The sequence below is a fragment of the Mesocricetus auratus genome, unplaced genomic scaffold (genome assembly GCF_017639785.1).
Source record: "Mesocricetus auratus isolate SY011 unplaced genomic scaffold, BCM_Maur_2.0 Super-Scaffold_100010, whole genome shotgun sequence".
Classification (NCBI taxonomy): domain Eukaryota; kingdom Metazoa; phylum Chordata; class Mammalia; order Rodentia; family Cricetidae; genus Mesocricetus; species Mesocricetus auratus.
The window spans coordinates 60,245,658-60,261,430 of record NW_024429194.1 but is presented as its reverse complement, the minus strand read 5'-3'; the positions used below and the strand labels follow the sequence as shown (position 1 = coordinate 60,261,430).

General features: G+C 37.8%; 1 protein-coding gene across 1 annotated transcript in view; it reads right to left on the bottom strand.

Moving 5' to 3' along the window:
* Positions 1–15,773, bottom strand: part of Col5a2 (collagen type V alpha 2 chain) — a 123,399-nt gene that overhangs the window by 23,340 nt on the left and 84,286 nt on the right. The window contains exons 13-33 of the mRNA XM_005084481.4: positions 15,708–15,761; positions 14,747–14,800; positions 14,091–14,135; positions 13,606–13,659; positions 12,262–12,306; positions 11,877–11,930; positions 8,594–8,692; positions 8,254–8,298; positions 8,052–8,150; positions 7,640–7,693; positions 7,338–7,445; positions 6,526–6,579; positions 5,936–6,034; positions 5,230–5,283; positions 4,446–4,544; positions 4,285–4,338; positions 4,138–4,191; positions 3,211–3,264; positions 2,333–2,386; positions 502–546; positions 100–198 (exon numbers count right to left, since the gene is read on the bottom strand). Of these exons, the coding sequence (XP_005084538.1) occupies positions 100–198; positions 502–546; positions 2,333–2,386; positions 3,211–3,264; positions 4,138–4,191; positions 4,285–4,338; positions 4,446–4,544; positions 5,230–5,283; positions 5,936–6,034; positions 6,526–6,579; positions 7,338–7,445; positions 7,640–7,693; positions 8,052–8,150; positions 8,254–8,298; positions 8,594–8,692; positions 11,877–11,930; positions 12,262–12,306; positions 13,606–13,659; positions 14,091–14,135; positions 14,747–14,800; positions 15,708–15,761 (1,377 nt within the window). The remainder of the gene's footprint in view (positions 1–99; positions 199–501; positions 547–2,332; positions 2,387–3,210; positions 3,265–4,137; positions 4,192–4,284; positions 4,339–4,445; positions 4,545–5,229; positions 5,284–5,935; positions 6,035–6,525; positions 6,580–7,337; positions 7,446–7,639; positions 7,694–8,051; positions 8,151–8,253; positions 8,299–8,593; positions 8,693–11,876; positions 11,931–12,261; positions 12,307–13,605; positions 13,660–14,090; positions 14,136–14,746; positions 14,801–15,707; positions 15,762–15,773) is intronic.

The window sequence follows — 15,773 nt, the reverse complement described above, 5'->3', positions numbered from 1 at the left end:
TTGAAGAAGAAAGAATTTAATCAAGTTATCACAGGAAATACCAGAGACAGTTGGTAAATTCTAGGGCACTCGGAAAACCCAGGTCATTATGGCACTCACCTTTGGACCATCAGGGCCATGTCCTCCAGCCATGCCTTTCTCCCCAGGCAGCCCGGTTATTCCTGGTTCTCCTCTTTCTCCAGGATTCCCTCTTTCTCCCTAGCATGACAGCAGGATGTCAGATAACCTCAATATTAAACTAAATGAGTTAAAAGGTTTCTAAAAAATGTATTTGACTGAAGAAATTATTATAATGGAGACACTATAATGACTAATTTAGTACCAAGAAATGAACTAGAACTAAAGATACTCTATGTTGTTCACAAGACAGGTATCTCATGAATTCTCCAAACCATAGAACTACTTAATACTTAAAAATAAAACAGCCTTCAGGATATAAGAGTTAGTTTTATTCTGTAGCTAATGGGAAACAAAATGAATGACACAAGAGAAAATACTTACCCGAGGTCCTAAAGGACCAACTGCTCCAGGCTCTCCAGGAACACCCTACACAATTTGAAAAATGGAAGAAAAACATTACTCTAGCTCTTGTACTATTAGAAATATTTCCAGATCAAACATCACATTTTCTTCATCATCCCATTAAAATAAATATTAAAGAATTAAAAATATGTTAACTTTTACAATTGAGGGAATATCATGTTTTTATGCAAAGATTTGTTTTAACCTAAATGCCTGGTTTTGTTGGCAATGAGAATGTGTAGACTATTCTCTCACAAAGATAGCATATTAGATTTTTTTAGAGATAACAGAATATAGTTACAGTATCTTTTTTAAAACAGAGTATGAGAAAGTGTTTAAATAGTAGGAAAGTAATGTACAAAAGCACATACAAACCAGTTATTTCAACTAATTCAATTTCAATGATACATATATATAGATATACATTCCACTAGGAATTATGGGATCACAATTGAAGTAAAGCTATTTCAAAACTTCTTCCTTTAATAAGGTCAGGGAACCCATGGAAGAGGGGGAGGAAGAATAGTAGGAGCCAGAGGGGTTGAGGGCATCAGGAGTACACAACCAGCAGAATCAGATAAGCAGGGCTCATAGGAGCTCATAGAGACTGAAGCAGCAAGCATGGAGCCTGCATGTGTCTATGTTAGGTACCTGTGGTTATTTACTTTGGGGGTTTTGTGGGATCCTAACAGTGGGAGCAGCAGTGTCTCTGACTCTTCTGCCTGCTCTTAAATCCTTTTCCTCCTAGTGGGTTGCTTTGTCCAGCCTAGATATGAGGGTTTGTGCCTAGACTAATTGTAACTTGTTATGCCTTGATGGATTGATATCCCTGGGAGGCCTGCTCTTTTCTGAGGGGAAAGGGCAGAAGAGTGGATGGGGAAGAGCAGTGTTGGGGAGGGACTGGGATGAGTGGAAACTGTGGTCAAAATGTATTATGTGAGAGAAGAATTAAAAAGAAAGAAAGATAATAACTTTGTCAAGTTCGCCTCCAGATTTCTCTTTGGAAGTGCATTGCTCTCGCTGTTACACCAGTCCTGAATCCCAAGTCTGGCTGCAGCACTTCCTGCTTCAAAGCCTTTTGCCAGTTTCCCTCATGAAACTCAATGAAGGGCTCCCTTCAGTCTGGTTCCCCTCCAGCCTTGTCTCTACCACTCTCACTGTATTCCACAAGTCTGACACCGCATTTTTACAGTGCCTTAAGTCTCTCAGCAACCATTGGCACTTGCCGTTCCCACTTCCTGAAGTATTTTCCACCTTTTATCCTTCAGATTTTAGGATATGATGTACAACATTTAGGATAATATGTACAATCTTCCTTTTAGAAAGTCTTCCTATACCATGAAATCGTCATCTATAGTGCCTCCTCTGCTGTAGCATCTGCATCATGCTATTATTACATTCTTTCTCTTCTGTTATTTGGAAATACAGAGCTACAGAATCCCCAACCAATTATCCAGCTGAGAGGTTCAGTGCTTAGCAGAGCCAAGCACATAGAATGTTCAGGAAATGTTTATTGAATGGTAATAAACAAATTAATTCCTCACAGATAAAAAAGCAAATCCGTGTTCCATTAAAATGTTTATATCAATTCCAGACTGTGAATCACCAAGTAATATCATGTGCATAGGAAGCGTTTGAGTTGGGTTCAAGTGGAGGAGTTGTGTAACTTTGGGGAAATCACACAACAACTGAGTTCCTTCATCTGTAAATGTTCATTATTGAACAGAAAAAAATACTAGAGCTTCACCTATCCAAGAGGGTATTATAACCTACCAATTCATATTTTTGATGCTACTATTTAAAAACTTACTTGATCACCTGACTTTCCACCTTCTCCTGGAGGTCCTGGAGGCCCAGGAAGCCCCTAAAATAAGAGTGTCAAATAAAACTAATTATTCACAGCAAGTTTTATCAGCTACCAAAACTAAATAGTTTACATTTTATACTTTATTCAACCTCCATGCAAAAAACGTTGCATGGACATATTAAGCAAAAGTTAGGAAAAATACTGTCCAAATACATTGGGAAAGCCACCTACTAGAAGGTACAGGGAATAGTCTATTTAAAAGGCTGGATTCTTATTTACCCGTACCTCTTAAAAGTTAAGATAATGTAATATAAGGCTCTTCATGTTTGTTTTGTCTCTAGCACTTTTGTACCTGCTAGAATATTATTGGAAGAAGGTCTGACTGACATTTCACCAAACTTAATTGTTTTGTGTCCTTAAATAATGTGTGCTATATGGAAACATTCTGTGAATATACTAAAGTTTAATGAACCTGTTGAGATATTGGGAACATTCTATTATCATTAATTTCATACCAGGTTTGTGTTCAATCATTTTTTTCAGAGGAAGGTCATTCCCTGCTTTTGAACAACAATGTTGGGTTATACACAACTATCCTAAAAGATGTCTACTTTGAAAACGAAAGACCTTTGAAACATTCTATCATGTCCATGGATGCATGTGCACATAACTATTCATATATATAGGGTCTCCTGTGTTCTAGCCTGATCTGGAACTTAATAAGTACCACAGGCTGACCCTGTGTGCAAAGCCACCCCTTTAACTCAATCCTCTAACTGGTAGGAGTGCAGGTGTGAGAATTCACAACTGATTGCTTTCTGTAGTATTTTAAAAACAATTTAAAAAAGCAGTTCATAGAATAAATGAAAACTAGTGCATACCTGAAAGCCAGTAGGGCCTGGAGGTCCCTGCTCTCCTCTTTCCCCAGCTAGGCCCTAAACAAAAGAGAAAAAAAAACAAAATGAATCTTGTCAGAAGTGTTTGTCTGTTTCTTGTTTATATGAACAAAAAGTATTGATCTCTTTGTATTTCTTCCAACCACCTGCTCTACATATTAGCCAGATAACACACTAGTAATAAGAATCACCAAATCCCATTATTTGAAGTCCTTGAAAGTAAGAAAATTTCATTTAAAAATCCAGTAAAGAAATTACAGTGTGGTTTTGTTTTTGTTTTGTTTTGTTTTTAATTCAAACAAAAAATATTTAGAGCCAACCATAGATGTATTATAAGAAATCCATTATTTCCTACATCCAATTTAAAGGGTTTTATTTCTACACAAGTTTATTTTTATTCATTATAATTTCAAAATAGAACGATTAAAGAAAGCAATGTCAATGTTTGAGAGACTACTTAGACTGACCCCACAAAAACTAATGTCAAAACATCTTTGATAAACAATTTTTAAAAATCTCAAGAGGAAAGCATAACATCTAAAGATGAACACGATTTCTTTTTACCTTTTCAAAACCAGCCAACTTAAATATGTTTTATAAATTACATTTTAAAATTTTAAGAATAATTTTTCATTTAAACATTTTAAATTAATACATTTTCAAACACTATGTTTGTCTTCAACTATGGTATACAAGGGGTAACCACCTTTGAAACTAGATACCATTTTACAATTTAAAATGAGATCAATCTTTTTACCCAAGAAAAAGAAAGCAATACTTCAGAGGAATAAAATGAAAAGACAACTGAAATTCATCTCCAGTCCCTTATTTCTCATTCTGAACTTATTCATGAATAATCTTGAAGAAACACTGAGAAATGCAACATACAATGTCATCAAAAATATCACATACCGGAGGCCCCACGGGGCCTGAAGGACCAACTTCTCCATCTTTTCCAGGAGCCCCCTAGGATCACAAAGACATGACATTTTAGGTGAGGCTATCAGAATTTCGATGGCGTTAATATTTTTTATTAAATACCATAAAATGAATGCCTACCCTTTGTCCAGGAACGCCAGCATTCCCTGCTTCTCCTGGTTTTCCAAGGTCACCCTAAGGAATACATGGACACTATTCTAAATTCATTCAGTTCAAGAAATATACCTTGATCTCCAGCTGAGGAATCCCAATAGCTGTTAAACATTCTTCTCTGTACTCACACTGCTACCTTTGGGGCCTGGAAGGCCCATGCTTCCAGGCTGTCCTCTGATGCCAACTGAGCCTGGAGGACCCGGCCGGCCATCTTCCCCAGGAGCACCCTGCAAAGTTCACAGCAGGCAGGTAAGCTGAATTTGAAGCACAGTTCTGCCCACATTCTCACCTGACTTAGGTAGCCATAAAAGTCATCTTAGCTAAACATTAATTTCCTTATGTTTATATCTTAGTGAATGAGAAGAGCCAAATGGTTTTTTGGTTTGGTTTGGTTTGGTTTGGTTTGGTTTGGTTTGAAGACCTGAGGCGCTTGGAGCTTTAGACCAGAAATTCTAATTTTGCTCCTTTCATAAACTTCTTTGTCACCATCTCCTGACCACCTCATGTGAAGGGGTCTGCCTTCCTTTCTTTCATTTACTCTGTTTTATAGTCTTGAATATTTAAAATTCCCATTTCACACTAAAGAAAAGACTCAGGGTACATAAGCTGACAACATATTTATTTCTAAAACATGTACAAGTGGAATGCCACCAGGGAATGAGAATACTCTTAAACAATTTTTAACAATAGTATTATTTTAGCTTTTTCACTGAATAAATTTTAGTTTCAAACATCTAATTAAGAGAATTTAACTTTTTATTTTGCTCAATTTGAAAATTGTTAGATACTAAGAAGTTGTTGCTAGAGGGACCTTAAAAATGTACTCATGACCACCATTCACAGGATAAATAAATATAACTTACACATCTACTGGGAAACGCTAAAAGTGATGGGATTATTTAAATTACTTACCAAAGGCCCAAGTTTTCCCTCAGGACCTTGAACACCAGGGTTTCCTGTAAGGCCCTGAAAATGAAAATCAATTGTTAACTTGTTGCTGAATAGCAGTTGGTATAAAGACTTTAAAATAGAAAAACCATACTTCATTGCAAATAACTAAAAGGAAGGGCAATTTTGTAGCTCAAATAAAATATTTTAAATGAAATCTTGTTAAATTGAAACAATTTTCTTTATGAAAGGTCAAACAGGTTATTTTTTAGCAAAAAATTGGAAGTTGCAAAAATTTACAAGTAGATACTGTTCCCAGGACAAGCAGTGAAGCTATTTGTATACATTGCTTTAAGAAGATATTTTTGAAATTACTGTACTTAGACAGGCATTTGTGGCAAATGCCTTTAACCCCAGTACTCTAGAGGCAGAGGCAGGGGGATCTCTGTGAGTTCGAGGCCAGTCTGGTCTACAGAGTGAGTTCCAGGACAGCTTCCAAAGCTACAGAGAAACCCTTCCTCTAAAAACCAAAACAAATTAAAAAAAAAAGAATGTACTTTATGTATATGTCAAAAATAGCATACCAGCATTTCTAAAATAATGCATACATCCAAAACTATTAAAAGGATGGCCTATGTTGTAAAATAATCTAAATATAAAAATGGGAAATGAAACATCAATGAAGGCAGAAGCATTGGATGTTGACAGCATATAACTACAGGGTTCTTACCCGAGCACCTGGCAGTCCAGGTTCACCTGGACGTCCTGGGTCTCCCTGACCTCCTTTAGGTCCCGATGAACCTACAGGACCTCGCTCTCCCTGTGCACCCTATTCCAAAGACGACAGACAGGACAGAATTGAAACAAAGCAAGAAGACATTAAATTCCTATTTGTACAGTGATATGCAACCATTTTGTCAAAGATTTGACAAAGAGGTATTTTAAAACCATGTCACTTAATGTTTTGTTCTAAATTGTATCCCCTGTTAAAATGGTCTTATTCACCGTTAAATAAAGATGAAATCACAGCCTCACTCCAACAAGGAAATAGTTTTAGAGTTTAAATTTCATTTAAAGGTTACATCGTCCATACTAAAGCTCTATAACCTTTTGTTTCCAGAAGTCTAGAAGCAAGGTCTCATATTACTACAACACCCGTCTATGTCCTAGGAATTCCTAATGGTCAAAAGATAAAATAATAGACTAGAGAGGTTTGGGGTTACCCCCCAATACCTGCTTCTATGTTCCTTATGGGTATGGAGTCATGTGGGTCAGGGACACATCCCCATTCTGGAAATGTAAGCCTAGATGTGATCTTACCTTTGGCCCTGGTAAACCATCAGACCCTGGAAAACCACGATTGCCAGGAGCACCCTAAAATGAACCAAAATGCAGTTCTGAGATTGTGTGACATAACTGATGAATAGGTTTTATTTTTGGTGTTACCAGGTTTTCAGAGCTCTGGTCAAGTTAACATAGCAAAAGATAAATATGAAGAAAATAATCTCACTAGAAGAATATTGAAAATTTGATGAAGATGAGTATTAAACCAAATCTTCAAGAAGACATACTCCAATAATTAATTATAAAATAAACACAGAAAAACTAATATGTAGACCCTGAAGCAAAATCACTGTCTATAGCAATTAAAACGCCAACATTAGCATGTTTTGTATTATCTTATAGGAGAAGATGACCTTGGATTTCAGTAAAACTCTACACAAATCTAAGGGATTATAGTCCCTTCAGGTCTGTTTTCTTATGCCCCACTGTCACCACTACTGTTAGATATCCATGGTTACTCTCCACTATCACCAATTATTTAATACTGTAAGGAGGACTTATTAAAATGTGTTTTATTTACCTGTTGACTTATTGTTTGCCACCCAGTAAATAATGCTGTTCACTGCAACCCACATGAGGATTACTGATTGTTTACTGATGTATCCTGGAGCACTTAAAGCACTACCTGGCTTACATTAATCAGTCAATACTTGATGATAAACATAGCATACTATGCAAGGTCTCTGCACCGTCTCCTAATTTATGTTTCCTTCCTATTTATTCATGCCACCTCCCAAAATGCACACTCAGGAAAGGAGAGGAAAATGAATTTTATTATTCAAATGTACCCTTTCTCCCATTGGGCCTGGAGGACCAACTGTGCCTGGGTCACCTCGAGGACCTCTTTTGCCTTCTTCACCAGGTGGGCCTATGGGACCCTGGACACCATGTGGCCCCTATTAAAACAGAAGCACAGGTTCCAGGAAGAGTCATTCATTGAGTTAAAGTTAAGAAACTCATCTAATGAAGTCAGTAAAAATTTAAACTATATTAAATAATTATTTTATGCTATTTTTCATACATGAAAATTTAAGCAATATATATTTAGACAATATTTATGCTTTTCATTATTAAAATAATGAAGGCTTACTGGTTCTCCCTTTGGACCAGCTTCTCCTTTGAAACCTGGAACTCCTGGATCACCCTAAAATAAAATATCAGTAGTTGAAAGAACTGAGCAATTTAACCAACCCACCTGCTGTAGTTAAGTACAGTGAATGGACTGCTGAGTCTGTCTTGAGTCGGCACTAAAATGAAATGCAGTAACTTTTGTGGATGTGTTCACGTTCATGGGGAGTGGAGTAAGAGGACTTGTACGGGGGTGAATTGGCACCTTTGCGCGCGTACACACACACACACACACACACACACACACACAATACATAATAACAATTAATGTAAAGAGAGGTCATGAATTTGAAAGAGAAAAGGAGGTATATGGGAGGGTTTAGAGGAAATGGTGAAATAATACGATTATTTTTTGAAAAGTAACGAGACATTACCGGTTGTCCTCGGATTCCCTGAGGTCCCGTGCTGCCCTGAGGGCCAGGAGATCCAGGAGGCCCAGACAAGCCAGGAGGACCAGAGGTTCCAGCAGAGCCCTGCCGGAAGCAAGGGTGACACAATAAGCAGAGACCTGGTAGTAATCTAGAGCCAAGGATTGCACCCCTTTGAAAATCACCGGATATAAATGCTGTTACTTACCGTGGGGCCTTTGGCACCAGGTGTACCGTCAGTTCCCACTGCACCCTAAAAAAGGACATGAAACGTGTTTTAGAAATATTATACTATGTCTGACACATCTAGCATATTATTCAGATCATCTAAGAAGAGACAGGGAAATTGTAAACAAAAAAATCCACAATTACATCAAAACTGTACTTTTTGTGTACAACCCTTTCCAAAAGATAGACAAATCAAGATGTATTGACAGGTAAAGTTTTCTTTTTCTAAGAGTTAGTTCAGAGTTGACTATATTAAACAAGTTACATCTTCTGATACTAAAAAAATTAGCATATTTCTGGGCTAGCTCTTAGACACTTACAGGAAGACCATGGGAGCCAGCTGGACCAGGGGGACCAGTTTCACCTCTCTGCCCCTGAGGACCTTCAGGGCCTCGGGCCCCAGTTGGACCTGCTTCTCCCTAAAGGAATGCAAAAGAAAACGTTAATGTAAGTAAAATACTGGTATTATGGTCTAAAGATAATTGCATATTTGGAGGTGTTTTTTTTCATTAAAATCTACATATCTGAAACTACCAAGAGCTTGTTCAATGTAAACCTGGACATTTGGAGTCTAACCAGGAACCACACAATTACAATTTGATTGAGACACAGAAGGCTGCAGAAGATTTCTAAATGTACCCACATCCAATGTTATTTTATAGCTAAATTTTTTTACAGGACTCGATAACTCTTTGAATGCATTAAACTCACTGTAAAATTACATGTGAAATTTCATACTATAATTTAGAGGCAAGAAATCATTTCCTCTCTATAGAAGAATTATAGAAAATCATTTTTCAGAGAAAAGCTTATGCTGTGACTTACTAAATATTCACTTATTGACCTTCAAAAAATATCTAGTCAGTAAGATGGAAAACACCTGGTTCTGAAGTGGCTAATAAACTTGATGACTTCTAGCATCATAAAAACAAAAACCAATGCATTAACAAAATAATGAACACTTTCTCTTCTAGGAACTAGAAGATATTAAAATCACAGCATTAGTAATGGAGCAAAGGGCCACAGTAACCTCTACTTCAGTCCAAGATGACAGTAAAGATAGCAAGTCCAAATCCAGCATATTCAGGTAACTTTTGGTTCATATAAAAAATTCAGTATGAGTTTCTTCTATACAACTTTGAGACCTTTTTTTTTTTTACCACAAACATTTCCTATGTTTCTCTGAAATTCATGCCAGGTCCAGTATTTTATCCTGCATATGCCTTAGAGGATCTACGAAAACTAAAATTATAAGCTTTCAGGGGCTCATCTGTAGTAACAAAACGTATTAAATTCCTTCCAGCCTTCAGGGAAATGCAAGTGGCTGGATGTGAAAGTTGAAACACATACAGCCAGAAACTATGGTATAGTCTGAGATAAATAACTAAAACCAAGGTCCCAGAGATTTTATGGTGAAGAAGTAAGGAGGCAGAGACACTGAGATAAATTCTGAGGGGCACACAACTTACTTCATGTTTAAGTTTTGTGAAGGAGGATTCAGTAGCCAAAAATGAGACCTACCAATGCTCAGCGGAACAGGGCAGTATCCCAAATAAACAGTTGTGCAAGTCACTAAATAAATTGAACTAATGTCTGCCTGCAGGTAGAGTAGGAAGTCACTCCTTTCTGTCAGCTCACAGACTAAGGCTCAGGGAGTAACCTTTCCTTATTTCCCTAGGCAGCACTCCGTTTGAGGGTGGGGAGTATCCGTGGAAGTATGAAGGAATTTTATATGTTTTCATTAAATCATGAAGAGAGGTTGGATCCAGTCAGTAGTATTAAAATTTGGATTTCATGGGAGTAGTGTAACAGTGGTAGAAACCTGTTTAAAAGCATCAGTGAAAACTCAAAAAAAAAAAAAAAGGATGGGAGAGGGAAGAAGAAGAATGGCCAGTTTTGCATAAGAGAAACAGGAAGTGGAAAGGAGGACAAGGAGATAGAGAAGGGGAAGGAAGAGGAGGAAGAGGAATGAGGGCTTTTGAGAGATCAGAGTCCTAAAGGGACACATTTTCAGTGATGCCAGAGACAGTTAAATGACTTAAGACTTCCACTTAAAGCTCTCAGCCTGGAGAATAATTTGACTAAATTATGTCAAAGACCACTTAAAACTTATAATGGCAGCTTCTCTCCTTTCTAAATTCACATTCTGTCTGAGTAGAGCTACTAACAAGCATGAACCTGCACCATACTGGCTGGACCACCGCCTATGGTAAGGATTTACACAAGTCATCACACTTAATCCTGGACAGAAATCTAGTGGAGAATGAGGCACAGAGAAGCTCCTAGTGGGCCGTGGATGCAAGCTGAGTGTTGTGAGGAAATCTCTTTTCAGACCAAGAAAGTTCCTGCTCCTGGTGCAAAAGGAAATCAACCCCCGTGGCTCACAACTCAGAAGCAGTGTTCTGATTTGTATGTGACTTAGCTCAGATAACCTTATTGTCCTCCTACTCTAGTCTTTGACTCTCTCCCAAAGAACTGAGAGAAAGAACAAACTGTGCCACCAAATGATTCCCACAGAATGCTTTAATCCATCCCCACATGGAAAGCCAAGTACCCTCCCTACTCACTTCTTTAGGGTATTGGGTGGGGAGGCGGGAAGGGGTTGAGTGACGGCCAGCATGTTGTAACAGAAAACTGCTTTTTTTTTTTTTTGGCAAGATCTAATTTATTTTAACTTCCTATTGTTTAAACAGTCTGCTATCGTTTTCTACACTCTATCCAAGAACAGAGTGTCCACCAGCTCACAGATGTTCTTACTTACCTTACAGCCATTTCAAAACTGTCTATAGAGTCCAATTTTATGGCTTTAAGTGACTCTCCTTTAATGTAACATCATATAACGGTTTTAATTTCTCCATTTTCTTTTTTTATCCCCTTGCATTAGGACCATGAACACACTACTCAGGACTTGCAAAAAATAATAGTCAATAAATGATTCCTGGTGTTACTCTGCTATACTCAGAGATTTTTGCCTAGTCCAGTTCTATCAGAGAGACTTCACTCAGCAACAGTGGAAACAAATGCAGAGACCTACAGGCAAACCTTAGGTGAACCTTGAGGAATCCTGTGGAAGAGGGGTAGGAAGGATTATGGGAGCCAGAGGATCCAAGGACACCACAAGAAAATCCACAGAATCAACTAACCTGGGCTCATAGGGACTCACAGAGCCTGAGCCACCAACCAGAGAGTTTGCTTGGGACTGACCTAGGCCTTTGGCACATCTGTTACTATTGTGTAGCTTGGTCTTCTTGTGGGATTCCTAAGAGCAGGCGGGAGCAAGAACTGTCTCTGACTCTGTTACCTGTTTTGGGGGGACCCTTTACTTCTACTTGGTTACCTTATCCAGACTCAATAGGAGAGGTACCTAGTCTTAACTGAAACTTGATATAGCATGGCTGGCTGATATACATGGAAGCCTGCCCTTTTCCAAAGAGAAAGGAGGAGATTAAAGGTAGGTGAGGAAGGGGTGGAAGGAGAGGAGGGAGGGAGGGGAAACTGTAATTGTGCAGGGAAAAAATACCAAATTAATTAAAGAAAGAATAACCCCCACACTCTTCAATTACTGAAATGCCCTTCACTCATCAAGTGCTGTTACTATTTTACCTTCATTCCAGGATTTCCTGGAAAACCAGCAGAGCCAGGTATCCCGAGAGGACCCTATGAAAAAGAAATCAACAATTATATATTTTTAATCAGTATACAATGATGTCCTGTTTCTATTCTTTGGGGGGTCTGTATTTTTAACAGATAGGATATCTATATATCAAATAATGTAATTATATTCCACACCTATGTTAATTAATATACTCTGTTTTCAAAATTAAGACCTGTGCTTGCCATGTTTTTATTCCAAGTGTCTAGAACACAGTGAGTATTCTGTAAATGTATACACAAAAACAAAGTAATGCATGAATAAATCATCAAATGTAAAATATACAAACCAGTAATGGATTAATTAAATAGTTAATATGAAAATAACACAACTCACCATTGGTCCAGGTTTTCCAGGCATACCATGGGCACCTCTTTGTCCCTAATTTAAAAAAAAAAACAACAGAGAATTAAAAGAAGGAAATGCATCTTCCCTTCCACAGTGTTTCCTCATAATTCATTTGCTTCCTAAACAATTTCTCCTGAAAACATTGAAAAAAATATTAAGGCTGACTAGCAATAAGGGCCACTAAACTAATGGTAATAAAAGCATTAATTTATACAAAACAGATTGTGGGTATATAGGGTAGCAATAAACATATTTATCCTGTATCAGTAAAAACAAACAAACTAACTAACAACAAAACTAAAAGTCAGGATTAAGGAAAGGAAATGGATCCAAATATTTGCTATACTTGACTGAGACACCCTGTGTCATGTAAACTCAGATTCAAAGATAGTTTGGGCATCTTGGCTTTCTTACTGACCAGATTAACTTGGAGGACAAGCGCTTTTGTAAAATAAACAAACAAAATAACTAATAACACAGGAGGCACAAACAAAAATTAAGTTCAAATTAGTTCTTCGGGGTTTATCCAGATCCCTGTCTGGATGAAATAATGCAGAAGGGTCCATTGAGTCTGCTGGGATAACACCTGCTGAGGGCAGCAGTCTGACTTCCCTGGAGACTGCACCGACTCTTCCCCACTGCTGCCCTTTCTTTGGTCGTGTCTACACAGGCTGACAATTGCCCAGGTATTTGCTGAAGTCTTTGTGGTAACTGCGACACTCTCCGGCTTCTCTCAAAAGTCTGCTTCCTTATTCATTTTTCATGGGTATGCTTTCTGATGCATTCCCTCATCAGACTCCCACACACAAGTCACAGCTTTCAAGCTGTTGTCTAGGAAAACTGACCCAAGACCCAAAGTCCACTGGTATCAAATGTGCCACAAGAGGGCCAACGTGGAAGTCGACATTTGAGGTTGGATTCCTCACTGGCCAGGTAGCAGTAGACAGAGGAGGAATCATCCTCGACTTGCTGTACAGAGGTAAGTGTTGTCTCCAACAGTGAATTGAGGCAGCACTCAGAAGAAACGAACAGGCTAAGCATGCAATAGCTATGTTGGGCATTTGGGAAGGCTTAGTGGAGAACAGACCAAAAGGATGATGGTGACTCAATCTGCAGGAGCTGTGTTCCATGAATTCTCTTCACAGCTTTAGATGTCAGGTCACACTGTCTAGTATTTCAAAGTTGAAATTTGCTTCAAAATAAAACTAATCCAACCATAAAGTCATATGCCCTGATATTACTCTGATTTAAGAAGATTATCTGCTAAGACATAACTGAAGAAAAAATATTTGAACATAGTTCTCAATAAATACATGATCCAGGTATACTTACAGGGGCACCCTGTGGACCTAGTCTTCCTCTCTCTCCTGGCATTCCTCTTGGTCCCTACAAGAGACATAGGAAAAAAGTCTCCTGAGGCACCTAACATGAGTTCTAGACTTGTTTGACTTCATCCAATTTAGACATAATATCAATAAAAATAGAGACCTGTGAAATAAAATAATATAACTGATATTAAAAGCAATATTAAAAGGAGAAAATTTGGATGTGAAAATCTGTTTATCTGTGGAGATGTAAACCCTGATACAAACAGATTTCATGTAACATGGATTTAAAAGCTAAGTAAACAAGAGTAATTTTTGATTACTTTGCTAAAAGGGAAGTAGTGAAATCCTGGAAGGTCCAGCTTCCAAATAAAGAGCCAGATTTCCTTTGACTGCTTTTCAGAATTATCTACTAGCAAATATATGCATTTTCATTAGAACATTTCCTTACTGTAACAGGAAAAACAAATAACTAAAGAATGGGAGGCTTACCAGAGGGCCCATGGCACCCATTGGACCAGTGGGACCAGCTTCACCCTAAAGCAAAGGAGAGCAGAGTGCATCACAGTGAGAGAAATCTAAATACAGTTACAGGCATGATGTTGGAGGCACAATTTCAAAACGAACATTTGAAAATTGTGCTTCCAAAGAAAGAAAGATATCAGAATTCGTTTTTACTATCTTTCCTCGAAATTAAGTGAAAGTTTAATTACCATAGAAACAGTCTAAAGTTGAGAATTTAAACAAGGTTGATATAAACTGTCACCTCTAGTCAATGAGCACTTACAAGTCCTACATGTCCCAAATAAAATTTACAGTGCTAAAGTTAACTAGGTTATTTTCTTAGGAAATTTAGGAACAAAAAAATTAGAAACATATTTTCCATGCATATATCTCATAATGATGTTTTCCTCTTAAGAAGTCCTTGACAGGTCTGTGCTGTTTTCTCTAGTTATGTATAAATAAGTCACTTTGTGAAAGAAAGAATGGCTAGAATGTCTTGGAAAAGAATGGAGTAACCAGGAAACATTTATTTACTGGACTTTTCATTTATCCAAGTCCCTCTTTTCTCCATATATTTCCTTTTAAAACGTTGCTCACGGCAGCCTCACTGCCGCGCAAAGTCAGGGTTAGTGAGAAACAAATACCTTGGCACCAGTTGCTCCAACTTCACCTTTGGGGCCTTCAAGACCTTTGTGTCCCTGAAAAAAAAGTATAAATTTGTAAATGTGTTTAGATTTCTTCAGTTTTCCAAACCATGCTAGAAGAACCAGAACACATTTGTATGGATAAAATCATTGCTCACTGTTTTTTTCTAAAATTTCAATACTTTATTGAAATGCATTAGAAGAAAGAGTAAGATTTCACAAGTAATCATCTCAGCTGAAAGTACTGATCAATGTGACTTCATAGAAAGAAAATTTACACTACAGAAACATATACTGGCCCTAGACAGATTACAGGATTTTATAGTTTTAATAAATGTATTCTTTTCCTGGAACCATTCCCCAACAGACACGAAAAAATGATGTTTTTTGATAACTTGTACAGCAACACACATTCCACTCAGAATTTCAACCCCTCCAAACGGGACTACCCAGCATAGTGTAACTGATACTGGCCTTGCTTTTTGATACATAATTTGATGGGAGATAGAATGATGATACACACATCCCAATACAGACACATATAATAGATGGCTGATTGTAGATTATATCTGTGAGCACTATATTTAATAGTTTCCTATTCATTACCTTCGTTTCAAAAACCTTCTATTGTCTTCCAAGTTGGACCTAGCATGCTCCACTTTAATCATGCCACTCATTGCCCTGTGTAATGATGGCCTCATTTCCTAGTGTACCCATTTATTAGTTGAGGTTGTAAATCAGAGGCTCTCCTTGCTCACCGTGGTGTCATTTCATGCAACGCAGTACTTCTTTAAAGAATCATGTGAAATTCAAAGGCATTTATGGTGGTATTGTGATTTCAGTATGCAGATGAATGTTGCAAATCATAAGTAGTGAAGGGCAGTTGACAGGGGAATTATAAAGGATTTGACTGAATTATCCCCAGGCCCCACTTAGTAAAACAGAGAATAAAACAACTTACTCTGTGACCTTTCAGGCCTGGGAGACCAGGAGCACCAGGGAAGCCTCGAGCACCCTGTGGAAAATG